This window comes from Sturnus vulgaris, chromosome 21 (genome assembly GCF_052056855.1).
Source record: "Sturnus vulgaris isolate bStuVul1 chromosome 21, bStuVul1.hap1, whole genome shotgun sequence".
Taxonomy (NCBI): Eukaryota; Metazoa; Chordata; class Aves; order Passeriformes; family Sturnidae; genus Sturnus; species Sturnus vulgaris.
The window spans coordinates 6,732,459-6,758,569 of record NC_142263.1 but is presented as its reverse complement, the minus strand read 5'-3'; the positions used below and the strand labels follow the sequence as shown (position 1 = coordinate 6,758,569).

The following is a 26,111-nucleotide window of genomic DNA, read 5'->3' as shown; positions in this document are numbered from 1 at the left end:
TCCAAGTGACTTGAACACCAAGGCTCTTGCCTTGTGCAGCACCACATTTTGCAGAGAAAGCCCAGGCAGTGCTGCCATGTCACCCTGAAAATCAGTGATCCCTGAACATTTTGGGATCATTACTTACATGAAAACCTGTTTTCACAGTCCATTCAGATAGATTTTTGTGATCTCTTGAGGCTGTTGGCTCTCCTATCACTGGTGCAGTGTGTACATCATCCCTTAAACAATGTTCTCTTCCCTTACCACAGTATGGTGTTGGTTATTGCCACAGGAGTTGGTTATTGTCAGATTGCTCCTTTTGGGGTAGCTGAAGATCAGTTCTCTCACAGCTGCCAAAACCTGCTGTGCCAGTTTCTCCCCTTTCAAAAACACAGAGGCAAAATGTTTGGCTCTGCTATCCCAGCCTGTGAGCAGCAAACCTGTTCCTTGGCACTGACCAAGTCCCAGAGCACTTTTCTGTCCTTGACATGTGCAACCTCATTCCTGGCCTTGCTTGTGAGCCCACCTCACACTCCCCTCAGATCAGCATCCACTTTCATTGGGATGTGGCCTTTAGATATTGATTTAAGCTATGGAAATGCTAAATAGCTAAAAGCCTAGCAGTCCTGACAGTGCCTCACTACACAGCAATAATGCACTTGAGGCAGCACCTTGGGATCCCAGCCCTGTCTGGAGCCAGCAGTGCTGGGATGGAATTGCTGCTGGACCCTTCCAGTGCCAGGGCATGGCTGGCCTGGAGCCTGCTCTGCTCTGCTCTGGTGGCCTCGTGCTCTTGGAGGCCCCAAGTGCTATTTCCAAAAGCAACAGTATAAGATTTTTGGGAAACCCTGAATCACAACCCCATGATTCAATCACACTCACCCTGACCTGACCTCTGCACTAATCCTGCTTTGCTTCACATTTTCATTCCAAAGCTAGAAAAAAAAAATTTATTCTGCTTTGCTTTGAGCTGGTGGAGGTACCAGGAAGGTGCCCACTTGACTTCCAAGGCAGCAATCCATGGCAGCTGGGCTGATCTCCAGGGAAAAGGGAAAGGGGGTTCCCTGGATGAGTCCATAAGAGCAGGGTATTCACAAGACCCAGGACTTGGATCTCCTTTGGCTTTTACTTTGTACCTTCATTTATAGTGGTTTAATGCAAAAAATCACCTTTTTAGGAATATTCTGGGACTGGGTTTCACACAGCCTTGCCCCAGCAGAACTGCCTGATGTAGCAATTTTTCACATTCAGTTTGGAAATAGAGCAGACACAAGGCATGTGCTGCTGTTATTTTGAAACAGTCATTTCAGCAAACCATTGTATTGATCTGTTACTGCTTGGGATGGAGATGAGTTATTTACACCCAGTGTACTTCGATACCAGTGTAACTGCATCAGCAAAAATGGATGTTTTTTAATTGTGCACAGTGGTTAGGTCATATTTAAACACCTATATTGTGTGACTTTAGGGGTTTTTTTTGTCCCATAAGTATCAATAATTGTATTCCTACTCTGTGCTTTCGAAATAGTTCCATTCTTTCACTTCACAAATATTTTAGGCCCTACAAAAATACTGTTTAGAAAGGGAACTTGGAAAGTAAGGCATATTTTCCTTGTGCAATTACATTCATCTTTTTGTACATGGTTAAAGAAGCCCCAACAAACAAAGAGAAAAAGACATTAAATAACAAAAAATATTTTCCTTGAGCACAGACCTCCCTGGATTGAAAAGCACCAGAGAGTTTTAGATCACCCAGCACCAACTGTCTGGTCATGTTCCCAGTGTAGGTGTTAAGGATTTGACCACAGGTCCTGGGGCAGCCCAGCTTTAAAACCCCACTCAGAAATGCCAATCCCATGCTCTCATTTTCCAAAGAAATGTCCCACTGAGCATGGTTTCCAAAACCACAGCCACCCAAGCAACAAGGCAAAACATCCCAGCAAACAAAGCTCTCCTCTGCACTGGGAGGGCAGCTGGAGCTGACCTGGCCTGGAAGCTGCAGAGAGCAGCCCAGCAGGACACAGCAAAGCCCAAATTGTTTGGCAGGGTTTGGTGCCAGCAGACAGAGCCCCAATCCTCTGGCAGCCAAAAGCTCACTGGAATCACAAACGCTGCCTCGTGGGATCAAACCAAGGCTGGCACGTTGGGCTCCTGGCAGGGAAACACAAACATCCAGCTCTGGAGGCAGAAGGAAGAAGAAATTGGAGCATTGGAAATGATGAGGCAGATGAAGCCACCAGCATCTGTTGCTGAAGAATGGCCCAGAGTAATGTGTATTTAATTTGTTTAGCTGAGGGAAGAGCAGGGGGTTGTTACCTGGAGGCTCTCTGGGAGCAGGGACCATCCATTCCCAGCATTATTGCTGGTTTGGCTGCAGCCCAGGGTGGGACAATCCTTCCATTCAATCGTTCCAGTGCCTCCAAATGTCCTTTCCTAGGAGTGAAATGGTTCTTACACCCTAAGAGCATCACTGCCCATTGACCACCAGCTCATCCTGCCACACCAGCAGTCTGTAGGCAGTGCTGAGTAGTTGCTGCAGCCCAAGAAAATTCAGAATTAATAAAAGAGCAGCACTTTAGAAATGAAATTAAAAGCAGAGCAGGCTCTGCAGGAGGAACACTCACCCCAAAGAGTTCAGGCAGAGCAGAGGGGAAACATCTAATGCAGGAGCAGTGTGATGGCAGCAAACCTGCAGCTCCAAAGCTGCTTCCTGCAGGGAGAGCAAACAGGAGGGAGCACACTGCTCCTGGAAGAGGAACCACTCAGAAGGGCCCATGAGTGTCTCCTCAGCCTCCCCTGTTAAATAGAGCTCTCCCGTGACTTTCTCTCCTTACAGACTCTTTGTCTTCCATTGAGCCAGGCTCTGGACAGGATGTGATCCCGGGCTCCCCCCTGAGAAGCAGCATCAAGATCAAGCGAGGAGGACCCCGGCAGCCCCAGGCCCAGCAGATCCTCTCCTCCCTGCTGGACGAGGGTGAAGCCAGAAGGAGAAGCCACCGGATGAAGTAGGAGCATGCCTGTGTCCTCCCTGCCTGCTCTCCAGTTACAGATACAGTACCCAGGGCTCATTGCACCCTGCAGATGAAGTGCTGCACCCTGCAGTGTTGGTGGCTGGGTTCCCTTCCCTGGCCAATACTGAGCCCTGATTGCAGGGAATGACTTATCCATAGCTCAGAGAGGCTTTTGAGAACGTTTTCCTTGATTTTGCTGTTTTGCCTTTGGAATAGCAGTTGTCAGGTGTCCCAGAAGCTGCCTACAGAAGTGACACCTCCTGGCTGTGCCTCAAGGGTTTAACCCTGCCCTTGTCCCTTACTGCCCTTGACAGTCCCTCAGTAAAGCTTTGCTTAACTGGCCCATCCCATCCATCCCACCCAGCCCCAAAGCCAAGCCTCAGCCTTGTCCATTGCTGCAGTTGGAGGAATCTGCTTTTATTTCCTGTGTTGGTGTCACACTGACTTCCAGGTGTGACTTCCTCAGGCCATGAAAGCATGACCTGCAAGGATTTCTTTTAAACAAACTAGAATATAAAGTACATTTAAAAGTCTTACTCTGAAAATTCAGGTGGCTCTCTGGACTTCAGCAACAAAATCCTGGCTTTTCATGTTGCTAATTGCATGTGAGTGACATTATTTCTATTTGTGGTTGGCTAAACAAGGACTTTTGATGCAAATGTTCATGGCAACATTGGCTTTCTGTCTATCTTCACAGAGTTTAGACTGTTTATGTGAAAACACAGAGCAGTTTGCATGAGATATGATGGAATTGTGCAAGAATGTTCCCATACTGTGTTCAGCTTGTGCATACATCCAGAGATAATTAATTTAAATGGTGGCAGTAACTATTCGCAGAAAAGGATATTTTGCAACAGTTTCTTAATCCTACAGCAATCAGGAAAAATGTTTTCACAGTGTTTTGTTTTAATCTTGTGAGTAAATCCTTGCCATTTGGATCTGAAGACAGTGTAGTAGCAAACCACAGCCTAGGGAATTAGAGTCTTGTTAAGAGCTTATCTTGCACTGGGAGTTAAATACAGACTCATCTTACTTTTTGCAATAACTCATTATTTTAGGGGAAGTACCAGCTTCCAGGTTTAAGAAGTTGAACCTGCCCTTCAGTGACAAATGAATCACTCCACCTGCTGTGCTAACCAGGACAAGCTGATGTCATTCCTGTAGACAGTGATTTTTGTTAGAAGGAGGAGATTAATCAACAAAACTGACTGGGCTGTTTTTTACTTTTTAATTCCTACATTCTAACAGTTTTCAAATTCAGCCCAGGACAAAAGTGAGCAAACTGAGTTGTGTTATTGCCCCTCTGTGTCTGGTTCCTGGGCAGGACACAGCTGTGTGAGCCAGCTGGGCTGCACTGCTGCCCTGGTTCTGCCAGAGGCTTTCCAAAGAAAACAAAGAAAGCACACAGCCCCTGTGTTCACCCCAAGTGATCTTCCCAAGGCAAAGCCCACTGGAAATCAGGCTAAAAATGGAGGAGCTCTGCCAGCCCAGCATTAGCCACACATTAAACTGACTGGCCATACAGACTGTAAACATGGCAGTGCTTCCAAAACAGACATCCAATCCCAATCCTTCCTCTAAGAGCCTGGCATTTCCACACATGAGCAGGTTACAGGCTCCCTCAGGATGGCTGAGTGCCCCCTGCCTTCTCCTGGCCCTGCTCTTTAGCAATCCAGCCATCCCCAGGCAGGTGAAATGACATAACACCACAACCTTGCTTTTACTGCTGTGCAGCTGAGTGACAGCCAGCTGTGCTGGAGGCAGCAGGGGTGCAAGTCCCTGCCCTGCATCCTCACCCTGCTTGGCCAGTGCTGGGGGCTCTTTCAGCACCAGCCCACCTGGTTCAGGCTGTGCTTCTGAATGATTGAGTTTTCCACGGGACATTTCCAAGAAACAAATCCATGAGTCTGGGGAGTTGCCTGGCTGCACTCTGAGTTACAGCTGGAATGTGGTGTAGGGAGACAAGAAAATGAGGAAAACTCAACTCCAGCAGGTTCCTGAGCTCAAGGAGCCATCCTGTATTTGCAATCCCTTTGGGAGAAGGAAATAAAGCCTCTCTGAATGCATCTTAGCTTCACACCCAGCACTAACTCTAAACTCAGCTTAACTCGAAGGATATCCCTCCTTCCACTACTGGCAGGGCTCTGTTTGTGGCCAGCCAAGCAAGGTGCAGCCATGGGAACATTCTTGGAATAATCATTCCATCTAAGAATTAAATGTCCAAAAAAAGGATGTTTCCTCATTTACAGGCTGATTCCTGTGCAGGAATTGAGAAGTACTTGGTTACCTCTGTGGTGAATTGGGACCATCTTGGTCTGGATCACAAGGACACTCCAGGACCTCACTGGTGGCTTCCAGGAGATAAATCAGCCAGCTGGTGTTGGAAAATCAGGCCTGAGGGGTGAGGAGAAATCTCAGTTCAGTCTAAACTCGTGCCCTGGGCAGGCTGGTGCCAGCTGTAGCCAAGGCCAGAGGAACAATCTGTCCTCATGGCAGCTTCAGGAACCAAACCCAACCAAAGCCATCTTTGGGAAATGGGGAAATCCAGTTTCACTGCTCCTGTAGCTACAGGGTTGAATTTGGGGAAAAGGGAATACAACAAGGCCATTTTCACTTCCCTGACATTTCAGAGGCTTCACACTGAACTGAAAGAGAAATCTTCCTTTCTCCAAGTTTGTCTTCTGAATTCGAAGCTGTTGCATGAGCTTGGTGAGTGCTAATGCTTTAGTCACTCACATTGCTGAGGCATTCATACTGACAAGATTTGGAATTTTATATTATTTAAAACAAATTACTGACAAGATGAAAAGAAAATTTAATGGAACTTGTTTGCAATTAATCCTGCCAAGTCAATTGTCAAAAGGCTGTTTAGGTTTGGGTTGAGACCACTTTAATTATTGATAGTATGAGCTATGTAATTTTTTTCTCCTTGCTTTGTTTAGCTCCATCTCTCTAATGAGGTACTGTATCTTTAATTGGGGGACAGCAGGATTATACCTGATGAACTTTCTCTCTCTGCTGGGGTTTCATTCCTCTCCACTCACACAAGGGCTGGACCACACTGTTGTTCTGCCCCAGTTTAATGACATTTAAAGGTGAGCACAGCCTCACACACTGACATTAATGATATTGATGACCAAGCAAACCACTCCAACCACACTCTCCATCATAGGCAGGATCCTGAGGTTCATTTCAGCCAGGGCATATAATGCTTCTTGCCATGTCTATGTAATTTAGGGGATTTATTTTGAATGCGTGCTCATTTAGAAATATATTTTAATTGAAATGTTTAGTGCTTTATCTTACATACATACTGTGCAATACCATAGTGTGTTCTTTTCCTTTTTTATTTTTTTTTTCCCCCCTAAGACTTTTTTGAAATTCTTGATGTTTGTTTGAGCTCCAGTGTGTTTTTGACTTGGATCAGCTCTGGTAGTAGTAGTGTTTTCCTTGCCCTGAGCTAACCAGAAGCAGCACATTGCACAACCAAAACCCTTTGCAAGTCATGCACCCTCACATTCACCAGCAACCTGCAACTCCTGGGAGGCAGGGAATGCTCCTCTCCAGAGGGTCTAATTTGCACTTACTGTAAGGAATTGATAGCAACCCAGGGAAATAGGAATAAACTAGAGAGAAGAGCCCTCACCTGTTCCCACCAAACTCCACGGTCCTTTTGTCATCAACTTTCAAAGGCACAGGCATTAAAAATCAGCTCCAGCCCTGGAGCAGCAAGGCAGGTGCTGTGTGGGCTCTGCTCCAGGGTCTGCCATGAGCACTGTGACAAAGGTGCCTAAAGACAATCAGCTTCTGGAACTCCCTCCTGATCCAGTGATTGGAATCCATCCTCCTCCACGTTTACAGCTTCTGTCTGACTCAAGATGACATTCCACTGGGGGTGTAGGGGTTCAGCTGCCCAGAGCCTCTGTGATTTCCTGGTTTCCTGTGAAACCAAGGGGTTGAAAGGTGCTATAATTGTTCACGAGGCACATTCCCAGCCACAGAAGGAAATGGTAACTTGTTCAGCAGTTATTTTACACAGAACCTTTTTTATTTATATCAGTGTGTTTCATATGTGTGCTGATGGCCCTGGCTTCTCTCCTGGGGATCAGCTTTACAACATTTGGTCTTTCCTAGGGCAGCCATAGGCAATATCTTGCAATCATGTGTAATTTCTTAACTTAGAGCAAGAATAAATCTCATCTGACAGGATGAACTCATTTATGGCAGGCTTTACTGTTTGTTGTAAACACAACCTGTTTGTTCCACCTCTTGCATGGTTACTTATCTGTTTTCATATTGCTATGTTATTGTTCAAAATATCTATTTCTCTTTATTTGCTATGGGGTTTGTTACTGTATATGGAATGTTTTGTATTCAGCATTTTCTTACGGAGCAGAGTGGGAACAGTATTCAAGGACCCACAAATACCAAAGACCTTTCATGTAATGCACTGAGAAATAAACTTACTGTAAATGAAAATCATGTCAGGTGTCCTCTATTTACAAAGTTCAGAGCGAGTTCAAGCAAACTGCAGCCTGAAATCAGGGCAGCTGCTTTCCTTCCTGACATCTCAGCCTTGTCTTTGGGAAAGCTCCTTTGCAGGGCTCTTAAAAACAAGATGTGCACAAAGGCCCTGCTTCTGGGCACCTGCTGTGGGCAAAAAGGGCCTTTCTTGCCTAAAACCAGAGCTGAGTTTCCCTGCCCTTGGTGGGACTGACTCCTGTGCAGAGATCTGTCTGCAGGACACACAGAGTCACCTCTGCATTCCCAGCCACCAGACCCAAACACAGGGACACCTCCCAAACACAGGGACACCTCCCAAACCCAGGGACACATCCCAAACCCAGAGACACATCCCAAACCCAGGGACACCTCCCAAACCCAGGGACACATCCCAAACACAGGGACACATCCCAAACACAGGGACACCTCCCAAACCCAGGGACACCTCCCAAACACAGGGACACATCCCAAACACAGGGACACCTCCCAAACCCAGGGACACCTCCCAAACCCAGGGACACATCCCAAACCCAGAGACACATCCCAAACCCAGGGACACCTCCCAAACCCAGGGACACATCCCAAACCCAGGGACACCTCCCAAACCCAGGGACATCTCCCAATCACAGGGACACATCTCAATCACAGGGGCACAACCCTAACCCAGGGACACTTCCTGCCCTCATGGGGAGGTGTTTGAGCTCCTCAGGCAGCCTCTCAGGTGAGGTCACTTTGAGCACCTTGCTGTGCACTGCAGAGTGAGGCTCTCCCCAGAGCTGGCAGATTCCTCCTGCCCAGCAGCCCCCTCCAGTTCCTGCAGGAATTTTGTGTCACGGCAGAGCCAGGGATCTCAGCCTGGGCTCAGGGGGGCACTCAGAGGATGGCAGCAGCACATTGTGAGGGGGAAACAAACCAGAGAGAGAACCGTGCTCTGCCCAGCAGTGTAAATTAAAATCTGCTGATATTTGCAGTGTTCCTCACTGCCCCAAAAGTTTCCTCGTGGTTCAAGGAAGTCGAGTTGGCTCAACTAAGACAGCAAGGGCTGCCCAAACCCCTCCCTGACATCCCCTGGTACCTCCTGGGCATTCTCCTCCTTCTCCAGCAGCCTTTGGGTGTTCTCTGAGTGTGCCTCTGGCTTATGGAGACCCCCAGAGTTTCATCTCTTGTGGCAATTCAGACTGCCAGAGAGGATGTGGGTAAGGACGTTCTTTTAACCTTCCTGCTCTGGGAACAGCTGCCCCTTGAGGTGCAACACCTCTGTGTTAGCAAAGGGAGGCTCTAGGGGAGGACCTGGGCTGTTTCTGTCACAGATGTCACAGCTCTGGGCTCTGAACTTGTTTTCCATATCCCAAAGAAAACAAGAGATATGTAAATCCCAGCCAGTTTTCCCCCCTCCTGGTCAGATTACACTGCAGGGATGCAGATAGCAAAGGTGCAGGGAAGGCTGAGCCTTGTAAACACTGAGCAATGTCCACAGAGTCAGACCTCTGCTGCACGGGGTGTTTTGATGAGGACATGCTCAAGGTTACCTCATGCAGACACTGCCATGCAGCACTTCTCTGGGTCTCTCAGGGTGTATTTATCTCAGTTTTTGAGTCCTAACACCTCCAACTCCGATGTATTTATCCTTGCAAAAAGTCCTCTGAGGGAAGGCAGTTGTGTTAATCACCACTGCACAGATTGGGAGTTGCTGGATAAAAGGCTAAATTAATTTCTTGGGACATTTGTGGCTGTGCTGGTCTGCCAGGCACCAAATTAGCATCAGGCCCATGTTGGTCTCTGGGCCATTATGGCCACTGATTGTAATCACAGCGAGGGGAACTGACTTCTCCTGAGCTTAACACAGCCCAGGAAAATCAATGGCAGAGGGGAACACATTGAACTTGTAGCAGGAGCTGATTAAAAGAAAACTATTTATTCACAAGCAAAGCACAGCTAGAGTTGGAGTTCACTGCCTTAACCCTTCATTAACCTCATGCTCAGCACTAAGTGGCTCTGTAGCCAGCCAGGCACTGGCACTGTGGTAAGAATGGCTCTGGCCATGAGTGTGGTTGGAATTGTCTCCACATTCCAGCCTGGGGATGGGGAAAGCAGTGAACCTGAAACAGGAACAAACTCACCCTAAACTTCCCAAGCAACACTATAGAAAAACAGCTACTACACTCTATAAAGGAAAAATGAGCAGGGGCACTATATTTATTACCTTATTTACCCTCAAAGAACAGTTCACAAAACCAGTGACAAGCTGCTTCAAAGATGGATTGGGAAAAATGTGACTATTCCAGACTGAAGGATGTTGTTTGCTTGGCATCAAGGAGAGCCTGGGAGCTGATCAGGCCTGACTTTGTTATCTCTGAGCCTTTTTGGGAGAGGCAGAGAGAAACAAGACCCACATCCCACTTTTAGGACAGGATCAAGCACCCTTGGACAAAGCTGATCCCATTTGTGAACTCCAGTGGCAAACTAAACATCACACACTCCCTACAGCATAGCAGGGAAAGGTGTGTCAGCCACAGGCTGGCAGATGAAACTTGGATCAGTGATGAGAATTGATTGTTAGAACTCTTTGCCAAAGGATGTGGTAGAGTTTGCACTCCAATATGGTTTTCAAATGAGGAGAGGTCTTTCTCCTCCTAAATATAAATATATATGTATATATGTATGTGAGGTTAGGCTTCCAGGTGCTCATGGGCACCCAATTTCTCAGGTTGTTTTCTTCAATGAGCCAAGCAGCTAATAGCTGCTGTAAAGTTGTTTATTGCAGAAGCACATCAGTCTCAAAGGCAAAAGCAAAGTAAAGCAAATAGTAAAAGCAAAATGCAATGGCAAAATGCACCAGCTCTGCCTAATGCATGTTCTTATATAGAAACTTCCCAACAAGCTGAGACACAAACTCGGATCACCACTTCATAACCTATTAGAATTTTAGCTTTTTAGCATGCCAGGCTATGCATAAACTACGTATATGGTCTATTTTGTTCTATCTGAAAAATGTAAGCAATATTCTTACTAGAGCTTTATTATGTCTAAAACTATGTTCTTGGAGCCTCCATGGATACACCAGTATCTAGGACTGTGTTTCAACCTTCACTAGAACATGTACTGCTACTCTGGCATCCAAGACCTTTACTCACTAAAAGCCCTTAAAACTCATTTTACTTACTCATTTCATTTCCTTACTTACTTGCTCACTTACACTGAAACCTGAACTTTCACCTCTGCCTCATGTGTGAGTGGCTTAACACACTTCAATCCATCCAAAGGCTTTAATTCAATCCCTGCACTCTGATTTCTCTCTGAAGAATTGCTGACTCCAACATATATATCTATATCTCAGAGAGGGGTGTGTGTGATGGGTTCAACTCGAGGCACCTCCAGCCAGCAGAGCCATGCCAGATGCTCAGATTGGTGGAATTGGTGGCCACAAAACCCCAGATGTCCATTCCTGACACAGCTCAGCACTGGATTTGCTGCTCTAAAGCCTCTCTACAAATCACCAGGGCATGGGAACAGAGTCCTTGAGCATCCCACTGGCTGAGGCTGCCCTGAGCCCAGAGCTCCAACACCTGATAAACCTGCCTGTGGGAAGGGACTGTCCAGGGTGGAAAACTTCTGGCACCCAAATTTTGTCCTGAGACTGCACACACACACACACACACCAAGGCAAGGCAGAGGTGCCCCCCTGAGCATGGGAGCAGGGAAAGGCTGGGTCAGAGAGCCCAGAAGGGACCTGTGGCAGCACTGTGGGACTGTGCCAAGGAAAAGCTGATTTATGTGTAACCAGCTGGGGTTAATGCTCACCCAGCAGCATTCTGACAACTAAACTTTAGACTTAGCTCAGAAAACATTGGCTGAGGGCACGATAGGATCCTGGCAGCCTCCTTCTCTCTGCTCCTCAACCACAAAGACATCTTCAGAAATGGATGGAGCCTGGGTCTACCTGGTGACAGGAGGATGTGGCTTTGTGGGGGAGAGGATTGTAGAGCTCCTGTCTCAACAAGATTACATCAAAGAAGTCAGAGTTTTTGATTCAGTAGCAAGAGAAGAAGTAGAAAAATTCAGTACAGGTAAGAAAATGGCATCAGCATCTCTTTAGTGGCCATAACCTCCCTTTCCTGGCAGCTGGGATAACACTGGAGGTGCCACAGTTACAGGCGTGGGGCAGGAACCTGGGTTAAACAGAGTGGGTGAGGAGCAACTTCCAGCTCAGACGTTTTACAGCAGAGGACTCGGTCAAAGAAAAAAGCCCCCCAGGGATGGATGACCCAGGAGATGTCTCCCAGTGAGGCTCTGAGTCAGGGATCAGCTGTGAGGAGCCACAGGCACACAGAGGCTGTGACATGGGAACCCGGCTGCTCAGCCAGTCTGACACAAAAGGGCTAAACCAACATCCTCCTGAGCTGCTCCAACCAGCCACTGCTTCTGAGGAAAATAACTAAAACTCCTGACAGCAACAGAATCAAACTCAGTACCTACTGCAGGCATTGCGAAATAAATTATGGAAATAATTGAGATAAACCTAGAGCAGCCTTAAAAAACAAGGATGTGAGTCTCAGTAAACACTCAGAGATACTGAATTAATCCATTTGATCATATTCTGAGAGCTACCTTCATGCAGGGTTGAGTACAGTGAGGTTTGTTGGGGAAAAACAACCTGTTTTACTGGATTCAGGGACTCCCATGCAAAACAAGCCATGGCAGCTCAGGGTGCTCTGCTCAGCTAATGCTGGGCTGACTCCCCTGCCTCTGACTGCCCAAACCTTCAGCCTGCTCTGAGAGAGGCAAAAAATGCTGAGGGAGATGCTGTTGGGAGATATGGACAGAAAGGGGATGCACCCACAGCAAGTCAAGACTCCCAGGGAAGTATCACAGTCACAAACCCTCCCTGGCACCTGAACTCAGCAGACTGGTTTCCCCAGGTTTCAGGGAGCCAATTACCTTAAAAGCACCCATAATTGAAGGAAAAGCTGCTTAAACCTTAGGGAGGTGCCAAAATCCATGCTCCAGGAGAGGTCTGTGGCCTGACACCCCAGCAAACCACAGAAAACGAGGCAGGAGGAGCCCGAGGGGCCATCCCAGCCCCATCCTCTGCCACAGCCTCCCCACAGGTGTTGGTTCTGTCCCCAGGCCACCCCAGGCAGCCTTTATTTGTTTCTGCCCCACCAGGCAGGGGGTTCAGTCTGGCTCCTTGGTTTCCCATCTGAACTTACAGGTAGAAGAGGTATTACAGGATTACTGTGATTTTTTTTTTTTTTTACAACAATCTTCACCATCTGCAAACCACATCCTTCCACCCCATACTGGTTTGTGCTTTAGGCTAAAGCAGCTCTCACACTCTCCTTCCTCCTCCTCTGCTCCATCCAGCACTGCAGGGCACTGCCATTGCTCCTGTCTGTAAGGGGAGCATCGAATTTTGGGCTGTGACCTTCCCATTGCTGCAAAAAGCTCATGGGTTTGTCTCTTCCTTCCTGCAATTTATCCTCCTGTTTTATCTGTCACTGCAACTGTGCCTTTTTCAGTTGACAACAAGCAACAGCTTCTGAGCTGCCCTGGCCCGATTTAATTCCTTCATTAAGATCAGCTGCCTCTTCCCTGCTAAACCCAAAAACTTCTCTTTGTTCCTATCAAATTTCACTTTTTTTTTTCCCCCCCTCCAGACTGTTAATTCTGTTCAGCTCATACTCAAATCCTCCAGCATGGTCCCTCCCAGTCTGATGTTATCTGCTGATTTAATGAACAAATCTGCCAGATTCTTGATGAAAACAATCAAAAAGACTCAAATGCAGCAATAAGCCCTGGAGAGCCCCAGGGCAGCCACCTACCACAGCTGGCAATTCCCTGGGAACTGTAATTCCGCCAGCTTTGTGCTCTCCTTAATGGGGCTTATTTAGCCCATGTTTTACTGACTCCTTGTGAGAATGAGGCTGAGTTTCCAAAGCCCTGTGAAAATCAAGATAGATGACATCAACCTGTTCCACAATATCCCTCCAGCCTGTTACCTTGTCATAAGAACAAAGGAGGTTTATCTGCCTTGATTTGTTCTTGACAAATCCATGTCAGCCTTTTCCATTCTGCCCATTATCCCACAGCTGCTCACACACACGTGCTCCTGAATTTCCTGGGGTTGAAACCCAAATGTTCTGTAATTTCCTGCCTCTTCTTTACCTCCCTTCTAAGCACAAGTGTCTCATTTGCTCTGCTGAACTCTCCCAGTGCTTTCAGAAGCTCTCCAAGGTAGCTGATAACAAACACTGAAGCTGCAGTTACAGCCCTCACCTCTCTAGGAGCCCTGGGAAGAGCCCATCAGGCCTTGTCAATGTGAAAATTCCTCATGGTTGTTTTACACCCGCTGCCTTAACACAGGTGGTGTGAAAAAGGCTATTTAACACTTCAGCCTGATGGGTTCCAGGCTTTCCTAAACCACAGAGCAGCAGAAAATTCCCCCCAAAGGGTCTGCTGATACTGCTCTGGCTCTCAGCAGGAGCATCCCCCTCTGCACTCTGGTCCTCCAGGCAAGGTTTTACCTCTGCTACGTGGACAGATCCTTTCTTTTCACCCTCTCTTCTCCCTGAATCAACGCTGTGCTTTACTACTGAGTTAATATTCATACTCAATGTTAATTGATTTAATATTAAAAACTCCTCAGAGTGAGTCCACTGGTTATTGGCTATGCTAGTTAAGAAAGCAGCCTGACCCCTTGGTAAAATTTCTGTCTCCTCCTCCACCCCAGGCTGCTCAGAGAACACTTGATCTGCTGGCTGGGATTCCATCCCTCCTTTTGGACCATGAGGAATAATCCTCTTCCCCTCTTGCCCTGCTGGATCTCCTCTGAGGGTTTCCACCCCATAACAGCCACAGACCCTTCCCTGAGTTCCTCATTTGTGTCATCCTCCAGAAATTCCCACCCTGGCCCTGGGGTGTGTGGGGCAGTGCCAGCCCAGGGCAGAGGGGATCTCCTTCCCAAAGGAACCCTGTGAGTGGTTTATTGCAAATCCCTGAGGAGTGCAGGCTCCTCACCCCAGCCCTTCCCTGGCCTATTCCCAACTAGGGAAAGGAAAAAGGGAAAAATCCCACTTAAATGTTACAACACTGTCTCAAAGCAAGAAAATGGACAGTAGATGCCAAGAGTGGCCATGTATGGAACAGCTACAGGCAGAAGTAAGAGGGAACAGGGGAGAATTCTGAGTGGCTCTAAGGGAAGAGTTTCCTATGAAACTTTTAAAACCTGTTACATTATTTTCCTTCTTAATCTACAACATTTATGATTTAAACAAAGCTCTGTGCCGTGTCCCTTGCAATCCCCAGGTGTTATTCCCATCAAGCCCTGACATTTCCTGTCTGCAGGAAGATTCCAGCACAGCTTCCCTGACCCCGGGGCTGGAGCAGCCACAGCCCTGGGCCAGCTGTGTCCTGCTACCCTTGGGTGCAGCCTGGGGATTTGCAGTGACAGACACAGAGATTCTGCCCCATTCTCGATGCAGAGCACTGTGTTGAATTAAAACTAGGTGCAAACTTGGCTTCTTGGAGTTCAAAAAAAGGAATTTTGCCCTGGTGTGCTGGATTCAAATGGCACAGTCACTATCACAGAGAGGGTTTTGCAGGAAGGTGAGGATGCTGATTTTTACTCTCTTTTTTTTCCCTCCCCCTGCATCTCTGTATTGTTTTTCTGCAGGTACCACTCGTGTGACAGTGACCAGAGGAGACATCAGGGACCCTGATGTGCTGCTGGCTGCCATGCAGGGCGTGCACGTGGTGCTTCACTCGGCTGCTCTGGTGGATTACAGGGGCACGGTGCCCTTCTGGGAGCTCAGAGCTGTCAATGTTGGGGGTGAGCCTGGAGCAGGGCCCTGCCCTCACACCCCCATTCACTGCTCCCAAATCCCACACACCCCGAGATGGGAAAGGTACCCTTCTGGGACATTTTTCTACTTGCAACATTGGCATTCTTGTTTGCCTGTGAAATTTTTTTGCTTGGTAAAACCATCTTCTGTTTGAGGTGGATTTATCCTTTGCTATGAGCTATAAAAACCCCTTCCAGCTCACATACTAACACACCCTTTGCCTTCTTAGTTTCCCAGTAAGACTGGCCCAGCAATTCTTTTCTTCTATATCAAAACTTGCTTTCATTTCTATTCCTTCTTCAGATTCTAAATTCAAAGATCTTTCTGTTAAACGTACACATCTGTGAGACCTTCCTGTCAAACCCCTACCCATCCCAACAGTGCCCAGGACCTTTCCAGCAGGGAAGTTTCTCCCTTTGCCCCTCTGTCCTTGCTCAGGGCTGCCCACTCTGTTCCTCTCCACTGCTCATCACATCTGGGCTCAGTTTTGGCTGTTCTGGCCCAGGGCAGAACTGCCCTGATGACACTGAGGTGGTTCAGGACACACCTACAGTGGCCAGAAACTGTTTTGTGTGCGACAAGGACAACAATAAAAATTAAACCCTGTTCTAGATAGCTCACAGCTTTCCCATGGAATTTGCCCTGTCTATACCAGCACAAGGCTGGACCCATTGAGCTGCACCCACCAGAAAGGAGTGATGCTGTTTAATTGTCAGAGCTCCCAGTTCTCATGTTTGGACAGGCCACGTGTAACTGAGAGCTCCACAGCCCTGTCCTTCTACCACCAAGAGCAATTTCATGTTTGGTGCAGGATCTGCTTAGAGAAAATTCGTTCATAAATCTAGGAAATAAGCACAAGCCATAAAAATAATGAAATCCCTATTACAGCAGCAATTCCAGTGGTACCTCAGGCTGTTAGCTACTAAAATAGTCGTTAACCAAAAGGAAGGATTTTTTTTTTATATATATATACATCTCCAACTCGATTACTGCTTAGGGCTTCTACTATTTGCTGATACATTCAAGGGTAACATTTAAATTCCAGCCTTCTTTTCATTGCTGTAGTTGTTTTCAAAACTCAATGCTTTTAAGAGCCTGTATTGTGCTCTCTGTGTTCTGAGAATATTCAGAGCCTGAGGGTTCCTGCTGCTTTTTAGTGGCTTTGTGAGCTCTTCCCCCTTCACTGCTGCTGTTGCTTCAGCACAGGGAGGATTTACAGAGAGCACTGAACACCAGGCAAGTCCCCTCCTCAGCAAACCAGAGCTCTGGCAGATGTTGGTGACATTCCCAGAAAACCACACACACGAGGATTTTCCAGTGTGACCGAGTGACTCCTTGAGGAGCACGGTCTGGGGTGGCTCAACAGGAGCCTGTCCTGCATTTCTGCCTCCCCTTGGATGGCTCCACATGGAACTCCCCAAACTGGGGCTGCTGCCCTCACTAGGGCTCCTCAAAATCCTGAATTGAGAGATTAACCTCAAGTTCTCTATTAAAATCATGGCAGATAAAAGAATAAAAATGGTATTTGATACCTGCTGTAGACTTCAGGGAAAAAAGTAGGGTCAGGAGAGGTCAAGTATATAATCCTCTAGCTGGCTCCTCTGTGCAACTCAGGCCACAGAAATTCATCCAATTACTGCCCTAAGCCCAACAATTTGTGGCTAAATTGGACCATTCCTTTTCAAAAGGCTTGTTGCCTCGAATTAAGGGTGCAAGTTAATGGGCTATCTATCATGGCTTTCAGCAAGCCATAACAATGCTGAGGAGTGGTGGTGTGGCTATGGTTAATTATCATTTCTGGCCAAAATTTACATTTTCTGCTTTGATTCCCTCCTCTGTTTCAACCACTGGCTGCTGAATCCTGTTACAGCCTTGTTGACTGAATTGAAGAGTTCTCTTCTACAAGAATTATTTTTTCCATCTAGTCACTTAAAGACTTTTTAATCTGCTTTTTGTTGAGCTGAATGGATTTTAACTCAGCTGTTTCCAGTGATGTTTCTCACCAGGGGATCTCAGTTAACTTTACATATTGTGATAGGCTCATGGAGAAGCACATTGATTCTTTTCCACCGGGATTTCAGACGGATTCGTGTGCTCAGAAATTATCCTAAACTCAGGATTTCCTTGGTAATTTCAGATTATGCCCTTAATAGCAAAGAGAAGAGAAATCACAAGCCCTCCCACACAAGATCTGCAGACAGGCTCAGGGCAGAGCCTGCTTAGCCAGGTACAGAGTGTGGAGGTTTCTGGAAGCCAACCCAAGCCGCTTCCTTTCAGCTCTGGAGGCTCTCAGTCCTTGTCATTGAGGTTCTCACAGGTTCAACTTGGACCAGAACCACAATGAATGCAAAAACCACCCCTGCAAGAGTCATAAATGGTTTGAACTCGCCAAAATACTCCAAAATAACCACACTAAACCACACAGACTGACCAACTATTCAGACACAACAACCTTTCTTAAAGCAAACCATGTTTTGGATTTGTCTGCATTTCATGTGGACTTATAAGCTGCCCTCATTATTTTATTTAAAGTTCTGCAGCTATCAGGAGTCTGATGGAGGGATTTCACTCTGTAGCACCCTGCAGAGCTTCTGTAAAGCAACACACGCAATTAAATCACTGATCATTTGCCAGAAGGCTGCAGTGCACCAACAACCTGCCCACAAATGGAAAAAGATGGAGTTCTGCTCTGCCAAGCCCTCAGCTTCCCTTTGTTAGCAGCTCCAAAGTCCAGGTTTAGTTGCCATTGGCCACGGAGGTTCAGCCACATCAGAGCTATGGCTGTGACTGCTACTGAGGTTACAAACCATCCCCTCCTGAGGAAATGCAGCCCTGACCTGGGGCTTTACATATTTTCAGCCATAAAAAAAAAAAAAAAAGACTGATTAGTTCCAAGCCAGAAAAAGCCTGGGAATCTCCTTTGATTTGCACAACAGGAATCAAGGCAAGGTGGTTGATGTTTGTCCTTCCCATCCTGCCCCACAGGTACAGAAAATGTGTTAAGGGCCTGCTGTGTCCTGAGCATCCCATTCCTGCTCTACACCAGCTCCATCGCTGCCGTGGGACCCAACACCTCCTGTGAGCCCCTGCTCAGGTGAGGCTCAGCAAATCTTCTCCATGGCTCTGTTTGTCCAGTCAAACAGCAGTGGAACTGCAGCCAGGTGGAGATTTGAGCCGTGCCTACCAAGGAGAAGATTTGTGTTCCCCTTCTGTCTGTTCCTCTTCTCTTTCTTGAAAACCCTTCCTTGCTGCTCTGCCCATTTAGGAATCATGGCTCTTCCCAATCTAAACCTGGCCAGTGATAGCCCAAGGTCAGAGCTGGGTGGCCCAGGCTGTCCCTGGATCTACAGCCCTGCTCCTCTGAGTCCTAAAATCATTTCCAGGTAAGGTTTCAGGTGCTCAAAGTTTGAGATGTGGCCAAATTACATCCTGCTCTTGGGTCAGGGTTTTTGCTCTCCCTCACAATGAGCCAGCCCAAGGGGCAGGGGATGTCCCACTGCTCCCAGCTCCTGTCACCAAATGTGGGCAAATCTCATGTAGCATTATCCCAGAAAAATTTAATTGGCCATGAAATCTTAGGGGACAAGATGCACTGGTGTGAACCTGCCCTGCAGGGTTCAGGTGCAGTCACATCCTTGTGTTACCTGATTCTGACCTGTAAATTGTGCCCTCCTATGCCCCCAAATCCTTCCTCCTGGCAACATGCCCATGAGGGTTCTCTCCTGGGCTCCTGGATGTCACCACTTCAGGCCATCAGGCTCAACCCTTCTCCTCTGTTTGTGGCTCCCACAAGATTGACCCACAGACCCAGAAGCAGCAGCAGAGCTTTTGAAAACCTTCTGTGGCAAAGGTGGCATTTGGATCAATACAAAGGCAGTGGTCAAAATGACAGTTTTGAGGGGTTTTTTGCTTTGATCTCCAGAAGTGACTCTGACAATCAGCTGACACCCCTGCTCAGGGCTCAGCATCAGGACACCTTCTGTATTCCTGGGGCAGCAGGAATCCTGCACCTTGAGAGCAGGGCTGATATTTCTGAAGACCAGGGGCTGAAGTTTTAGGTTAAATTTAAGCTCAGCCTGATGTGTACTATTGGAAAGCTCCTGGCTGACTTCAAGCCTGGCTGTAGCCACACAAACTGCTCAGCCCCTGGAAATTTGTGTGCCAGGGGGACTGGCTCCAAGTCAAGTGGTGTCTCCACAGGCAGCCAGGCTGGACACAGCTGCCTGCAGTCACTTGGCTCTAGAAATTTGAGCCCAGCTAGAAAAGACATAACTTAAAATTACCTACAAGCCTAAATTTCATGCTCACAAATAAGTCAAGGCGTAAGCCAGTTGTTTTGAAAAGCATCTAAGCACTCAAATCTGTAGAATAAATGTCTGGCTTATGAAAAAATCCATGAGAGCAACTCAATCCACTTGGGACCACGAGCACTGGAGACTGTGTCACTGCAAAGCTGTGGGATTTGGTCACTAGCAAATACAAATACTAAGAATTCATGCAGATACAGTCACATTCTTGTCAGTATTTTAGTCCTGTGACTTAGAGAGAGATGTGAACAGATGTCTTGAAAAAATCAGCCCCAGATGTTGCCTGATCACAGTCCTTTGGTTGGTAATGGTGGCACAAGAGGGGCAAGTAAAACCCACCCAGGCTGATGCTCATGGGGTATGAACAGCCTTCCCCTCCACAAAGACAAACAAAACCACACCTGAACCTTTCACCCATTTTGCAGAACACACTCAGATTCTCCCATTACCCTGAGAGGAAACCTTAGAGAGGGGTCTTCATCCTCCAGTTATTTTGATTTTAAACGAAGGGAATTAAATAATGGGAGGAGTATCAACCCTCCCAGTCAAAACTTAGCCCATGTGTCTCAACGGGGAGCCAGGGATGGCAGGGAGCAGCATTAATATAACAGGGATAACAGAGAGCAGCTGTTTTCCACACTGAAAGCACAGGTGATGCCTTCCTCCTTCCTCCTCCTCTCCCCATCCCCACCCCATCTGTTCTGCCCTCTCTCTCACAGTCCATGATCCTGCTTTTTCCTTTTCCTCTGTCCCCCTTCTCCATCATTCCTCGTGGAATTTATTAAACTCCCTTGTAGGTGCTGGGGAATTGGCACAGACACAGCGGGAGGAGCCCCTGGCCGGGGTGATGGGCACAGGGATGATGCTCACACCTCAGCATCCCACAATAATAGAAAATGCCTCTGTCAGTCTCAATCCCTGGGAGACAGGCACTGCGGAGATGCTTTCTGACAATGCTGCTCCAGTCTGATTAGCGTTCACTTATCGGGGATCGTTTTGAAAAGCAGGAGCATTATGCTGAGCTCTTTGTTACTGCCAAGCTTCAGAGGGGTGGGGGAAGGCACACACAGCAGAGCCCAGGAACAGCAGGCAGGTTTGTCCCTTTGTGAAGCTGCTGCTTTCAAAAAGCTTTGCAGGGGGAAAAAAAAATTTAAAAAGGAAAAAAAAAAAAAAGAGAAAGCAATTAAAACTAGAACTTCTAGATAACCCCCCACTAATTGTCTTGGGCCTCTCCTGGGCTTGCAACAAACCCCGCACAATCAATCTTTTGTCTTGCTTGTTTTTTTGGTTTGTCTTGTTCATGCCCTGTAAACACAGGAGGGGAGGAGGGTCTGGTGATAGGAGCCCAGGGTGTGTGAGGAGTCTGCATTTCTGATGCTCCTCATTTATTTCTGTTGCTGTAGCACAAGGAGAGCCTGATCTCAGCTGGGATATCTGACACACAACATGCCAGGCTGCTGAACAGGCAACAGCATCAGCCACGTTTTACACAGGGAGATCTGAGCACAGGGAAGAGAAAACAACTTGCCCAAGGTCAGAGAGCTGAGTCAGAGCTGGCTGAGCCAAGGCCCAGGGTTTGACAGGAGCACCTCTGCTGCAGATCTGCTGTGTGAAGTCCTCCAGGGCCACTGGACCCTTCCAGGAGATCTATCCGAGCCCATCTGCCCCAGGAGGGTGAGGATTCCTCTTTGCCCTGCCTGGGGCACCCCATGCCTGGCTGATCCTGGTTTGCCAGGGTGGATTTCTCTTGGATGGCAGAATATAGAGTAAATTAATGTAAAAATGGGAAGAAAGTCTCCAGCAGCACATGGAGGGAGAGGGAACTGCTCTAAGCTACTCAGGGGAGCACAGGAGCAAGTGGATGCCTCCTTCCCAGTGCTGCAAGCCAGGTTTCTTCAGTCCAGAGCCCTCTGGAGATGTTTAATCAAATCCCATGATGGCCTCAGGCTGATCTAAAACCACTGGGACGAAATTCTGACACCCCATGGGGAACAGAGCTGCTTTTTGCATTGTCCTTGGAATGATTCCAGGCCCCGTGAGGCCATTCCATGGGATCCCCCAGGCTTTCCCCTTGGCAGCTGTAAGGTGGCAGCCTGTGGAGCAGGTTGTTTTCCACTGCCACAACCCAGGGTTCCCTGCTTGTCCTTGGCCATGGGTCCTGTGCTTGCCCTTCCCCTCAGGGGTAATTTGTGTGGGGAGATGAAGGAGCAATCCCGGCTGATTGCAAGGCTTGCAGCTCCACCACATCCCCAGCAAACACCTCCCAACTTTAATCAACTCTGTGAGAAAATTAAGTAGCAGTTTCTCCTTTTAGTTTATGGCTCATGAGAGGCTTTTCTCTGCCTCTAATGGAAAAGTGAAGTAGAACTGCTCTCATTTCCTTGCCCTCCATCTTCTTGTGCTCTTTCCACCTTGCTCAGCTTCTGTGAGTTGCTTAAAAATGTAACTCTGCTGCCTTCTAATTGGCCTGATGGAACTTTATTTCAATCATGCTATTAGACAAAACTAAATCCAGCTCTGAGAAACCAGTGCCCCCATGCAAACCTGCCTGTGAAGCTCCTGAATTCCTTGGAGCCTTATTCCTCCCAAAGCACAGCGAGGAGCTCAGACCCCACAGCTCCCAGGCACAGAAATCCTGGGCAGCAGGGAATGCAGAGCAATCCAGGCTGGGACAGATGTCCCCGAGCCCTGAGCTCTGCTCCAGGCTCATTCTCTGTCTCCCACAATGTTCCAGAGGGGATGAGGACACTGAGTACAGCGGGGAAGTGGAGCTGCCCTACGGCAAGACAAAAGCCATGGCAGAAAGAATTGTGCTTGAAGCCAACGGAAAAAAGGTACAAAATCCAGCCCTGGAATTACAGCACAGGCCAGGGGAAAGAGAGAGGTGGTTGGAGAGACCCCACAGCTCCTGGCTAAGTGTGTATCCAAGCTCTGCCTGGATTTGATGCATAAACCACATTGTCCTAAGCCTCCCAAAACCTGATATTCCCACCTCAGCAGGGAGCTGCCAGACTCTCCCAGGATCAAAGGGTGCTTCCCTTCGAGCCTGGGCTTCAGCTCCAGCAGGAGTGTGACTCTGGAAAGGGCTGGGTTAAATTAGGGCCGAAGGAACCAGGTTCACCTAGTTCATACTGAAAAAAATGTGTAATTTCCAGGCTTTCTAGAGTGATTTCAGAATTAAAAATATTGGTGTACCCAGAACCAGCCCCCTACCCAAGGGAGCTGTGCAGTGTTTCAGACTGGCAGTGCAGTCAGCAGACATATGAGTCCTTCTAGACAATGAAGAATGTAAAAATGAGACTTGTGCTCTAAACCACTGCTTGGAGCATCTCTCCCCTAGTCCCAGTTTGAGGCCCCAGCTGGGCTGGCTGGCTGTGGTACCTGGTTTTGGTTGTTGCAAATCCTCTTTAATGCACCACAACTGCAGAAGAGTTCAAGGAGCACCATGTGGGTGCAGGTGTGCTGTGGGGGGAAAAAAAAATCAAACTAGGCACCTCCTTGTGTTTTTAGGGACCCAAAGCAGGTGCCAAGCATGCACAGCACCTCTGCAAATGTTGACTCCTCTAGGCCAGTATTCCCAGGGGTTGGGTTTATCTGGGAAACCCAGTGTCACTGGGGAAGATTCCACCCCTGGATCCATCCAAACTGGATCCATCCACTGGCGTCCCTCTCTGATTTTACAGCTGAGCAATGGTGGCACACTCAGGACCTGTGTCATCCGTGCCAACACCGTGTATGGGGAGAAGGCAGCGTTCCTCCAGGAGCTCTATCTGCTTGCCAGAGCCAGGAATGGTGTTCTGAACTACCTGGAGCCTGAAAACACCGAGAGGAATCACACCTACGTGGGTGGGTGAAGGGCTCAGCTCTTTCATGGGTGCTCCCAGCTTTAGTCACAGGGGATTTTACACGTCAGCTTAGCCATAATCTCCCCAGACAGAGAGATGAGCATGGTGAACGAGCACAGATGGGTTTGGAACCACAAAACTTAGACTGGTGAAAGGATTTTAAAAGTAGTTTCTTATTTACTACTGTTTTCCTGGGAAGGGTTTTTTCTTTCCCTTTGAGAAGTGTTTCAGGGATATATGGGGGGCAGAGAGAAATTCTGGCTTTGTTTTCTAAAGTGTTTTTGCTAGGAAAATACCCTTCTTCGTTAGGAAAAAAAATTAAACTACCACTAATTGTCAAGTTCTTTACAGAAAAGGCTGCACTACATAACCAGTTTTAGCAAGCACAAGAAATTACTCACAAAACCTATAGGAAGAATTTGTTTTGGTGCCTTTCAGGGGGGTATAATCCAGTATTAGATCATGCAGGCATTCAGCGATTTCTGTGCAGTACACTTATATATTTTTTTCCAAAAGTGCAGATTTTGAAAGTGCTGTTAGAGAAGAATCAGGCCCAGATAAATCAAGTGACTCCTTCAAAGGCTCACAGCAGAGGCAGGATAAAACCCTGGAGCACTGCCTCCTATTCATCCTGCTCTCACTACAAAACACTGCCCTTTTGCTTCACATGAACCAGGATCACAAGGCACATTAATTGTCCAGCTCAAAGGGGAGACCAAAGGTTTAAAGGATCCTGGAGGCCTGGATTAACTACTCAGCCTCTCTGCAGCACAGCTGAGCACACGATGAGAGCCTCCCTGCTTCCCAGCACTGAAGCTGCAGACCCAATGCACTCATTCTGCATGACACAGGGAAACCGAGCTCCTCCTGACTGCCTGTTTCTCTCCCTCTCTCGTTTCTCCAGGGAATGTGGCATGGATGCATGTCCTTGCAGCAAGGAACCTGCAGCTGAAGCCAGAGCAGCTGGCAGGACAGGTGTATTACTGCTATGATGACACTCCCAGCAGGAAGGGTTTCCTGGTCAGGCTCCAGCTGCTGTCCAGTGCAGACCCCTCGGTGAGGCTGGGCTCACACATCCCCTACTGGAAGATGTGGTTGGTGATACAGCTGCACAGGGTCATCAGGGCCATCCTGTCCCCTTTCTGGAGGCCACAGCCCTTCCTCAACGTGCCCCTGCTCAACACCATAGTCACCAGCTTCTCCTTTGAGACAGACAAGGCTTCCAGGCATTTTGGGTACAAACCCCTGTTCACGTGGCAGGAGAGCAGGCTCAGGACTGCACAGTGGCTGAGAGCAGCTGCAGGGAGCCTGGCAGCCCCCCAGCTGCATGGAAAAAAGAACTAAACGGCATTTTTGGGGTAAGGAGGGAGGTGACCACAGCAGCAGGGTTCACCTGAGCTTCACAACCTGCACGGGGCTGTGGCAGGAGCTTTGCAAACACAGAAATCCTGGGATAGAGAGAAGGAGAAAAAACTCACAGGCTGCAAGCCATGCCCTTGCCATGCCAAAATCTCAGCTATTTTGGGCTATTTTGGGCATTTGAAACCTTCCCTGCACACACCCAGGGTTTGCTGGCCTCCCTCACTCCCACGGTGTCACCACTGCAAGGTGACTTGTGGGAGCAAGAGAGAACGAGCTCAGGTGGGAGATGGTGGCCAGCAAACCCCTTTGGGGTAAAATCAGTGAGCCAGTTTTGTTCCACAGCCTGGGGAGCCATGGTCTCAGGCATTTGGTGGGGCAGCTGTACCTGGCTCAGACACTGAAGGGTTCTTCAAGTGATAGTTTTGGGGAGACAAGTAAAACCCAGCAGGTTCTTGCTCTGATTTAGGGTTTAATAAAAAGAAAAAAAAATATTCCTTTTTCCAAAACTGCCTTTTGCAAGATGCTTCCTGTTATTCTTTACATGTGGAATACTGAATATCTATTTTGAAATATTATCCCTATAAAATAAAAACCTCCAATCTTTTGTCCTAACAAGGCATGGGCTGATTTACCTTTTAATTGTATGGATGGAGAACTGATGTCTACAAGCTTAAAGGTGGGATTCAAGTAGTTTGTAACTCCAAATCTCTTCCCACAGAGCACTCCAGTGGCAAAGCAAAGCAGGTTAAAGCCCATGTTCAGCTGCTGTGCTGGCAGAAAGCAACTTCAAGTGAAGGCCTTAGGGGCTGCATTTATGCTAAATAATGTTTGAGCTCCAGGAATAAAAGGTCATTTCAGCTCCTTCCAGGGCACTGGAGCTGCACAGCCCATCTGGGAGCAGCATTCCACAGATGAGATTTTCCTCACACAGATGGGGCGGGCACTTCCAGGAGATTCACAGCAAAACTGTGGTTTCTATCAGTTTATCAGCTTCTCTATTTTTAAGACTTGCAGAGAGGCTGGTAAATCTACATTATGCAAAACTGAGATTTCAGTTTTCATTTGAGCTTGGAGGAATGGGTTATTTTTACATTACTGGCTCAAATCGAAAATTAACTCTGCTAACATCACACTTCTGTGTTCTGTGAATCTGTACCCATCTCTTGAGTGTTCCTGGAGTAAAAGTGTGCACATACACAAATAGAAGCTTATTTTAATTACAAGTGCCCTGATACTCCTGAAAAAGCAAGTTTCAGCATG

General features: G+C 47.7%; 2 protein-coding genes across 9 annotated transcripts in view; both read left to right on the top strand.

Moving 5' to 3' along the window:
* COL26A1 (collagen type XXVI alpha 1 chain) overlaps nucleotides 1–7,472 on the top strand; it is a 195,380-nt gene extending 187,908 nt beyond the window's left edge. For 4 of the 8 annotated variants that reach the window (XM_088177075.1, XM_014888030.2, XM_088177074.1 and 1 more), the window contains 2 exons: nucleotides 2,819–2,987; nucleotides 5,243–7,472. In XM_088177075.1, coding sequence (XP_088033201.1) covers nucleotides 2,819–2,987; nucleotides 5,243–5,291 — 218 coding nt within the window. In that variant the 3' untranslated portion in view covers nucleotides 5,292–7,472. Of the gene's footprint in view, nucleotides 1–2,818 lie in introns of all 8 variants that reach the window. The other 4 variants (XM_088177076.1, XM_088177073.1, XM_088177071.1 and 1 more) reach the window with 3 other exon arrangements.
* Nucleotides 7,473–11,319: 3,847 nt separating this feature from the next.
* Nucleotides 11,320–25,357, top strand: LOC106860258 (3 beta-hydroxysteroid dehydrogenase type 7-like). The gene is made up of 6 exons (XM_014888024.2): nucleotides 11,320–11,563; nucleotides 15,169–15,324; nucleotides 18,323–18,431; nucleotides 22,379–22,478; nucleotides 23,328–23,490; nucleotides 24,394–25,357. Exons 1-6 carry the CDS (start codon nucleotides 11,416–11,418, stop codon nucleotides 24,831–24,833), a joined length of 1,116 nt encoding a protein of 371 aa, XP_014743510.1. The 5' UTR covers nucleotides 11,320–11,415; the 3' UTR covers nucleotides 24,834–25,357.
* The last annotated feature ends 754 nt before the right edge of the window (nucleotides 25,358–26,111 follow it).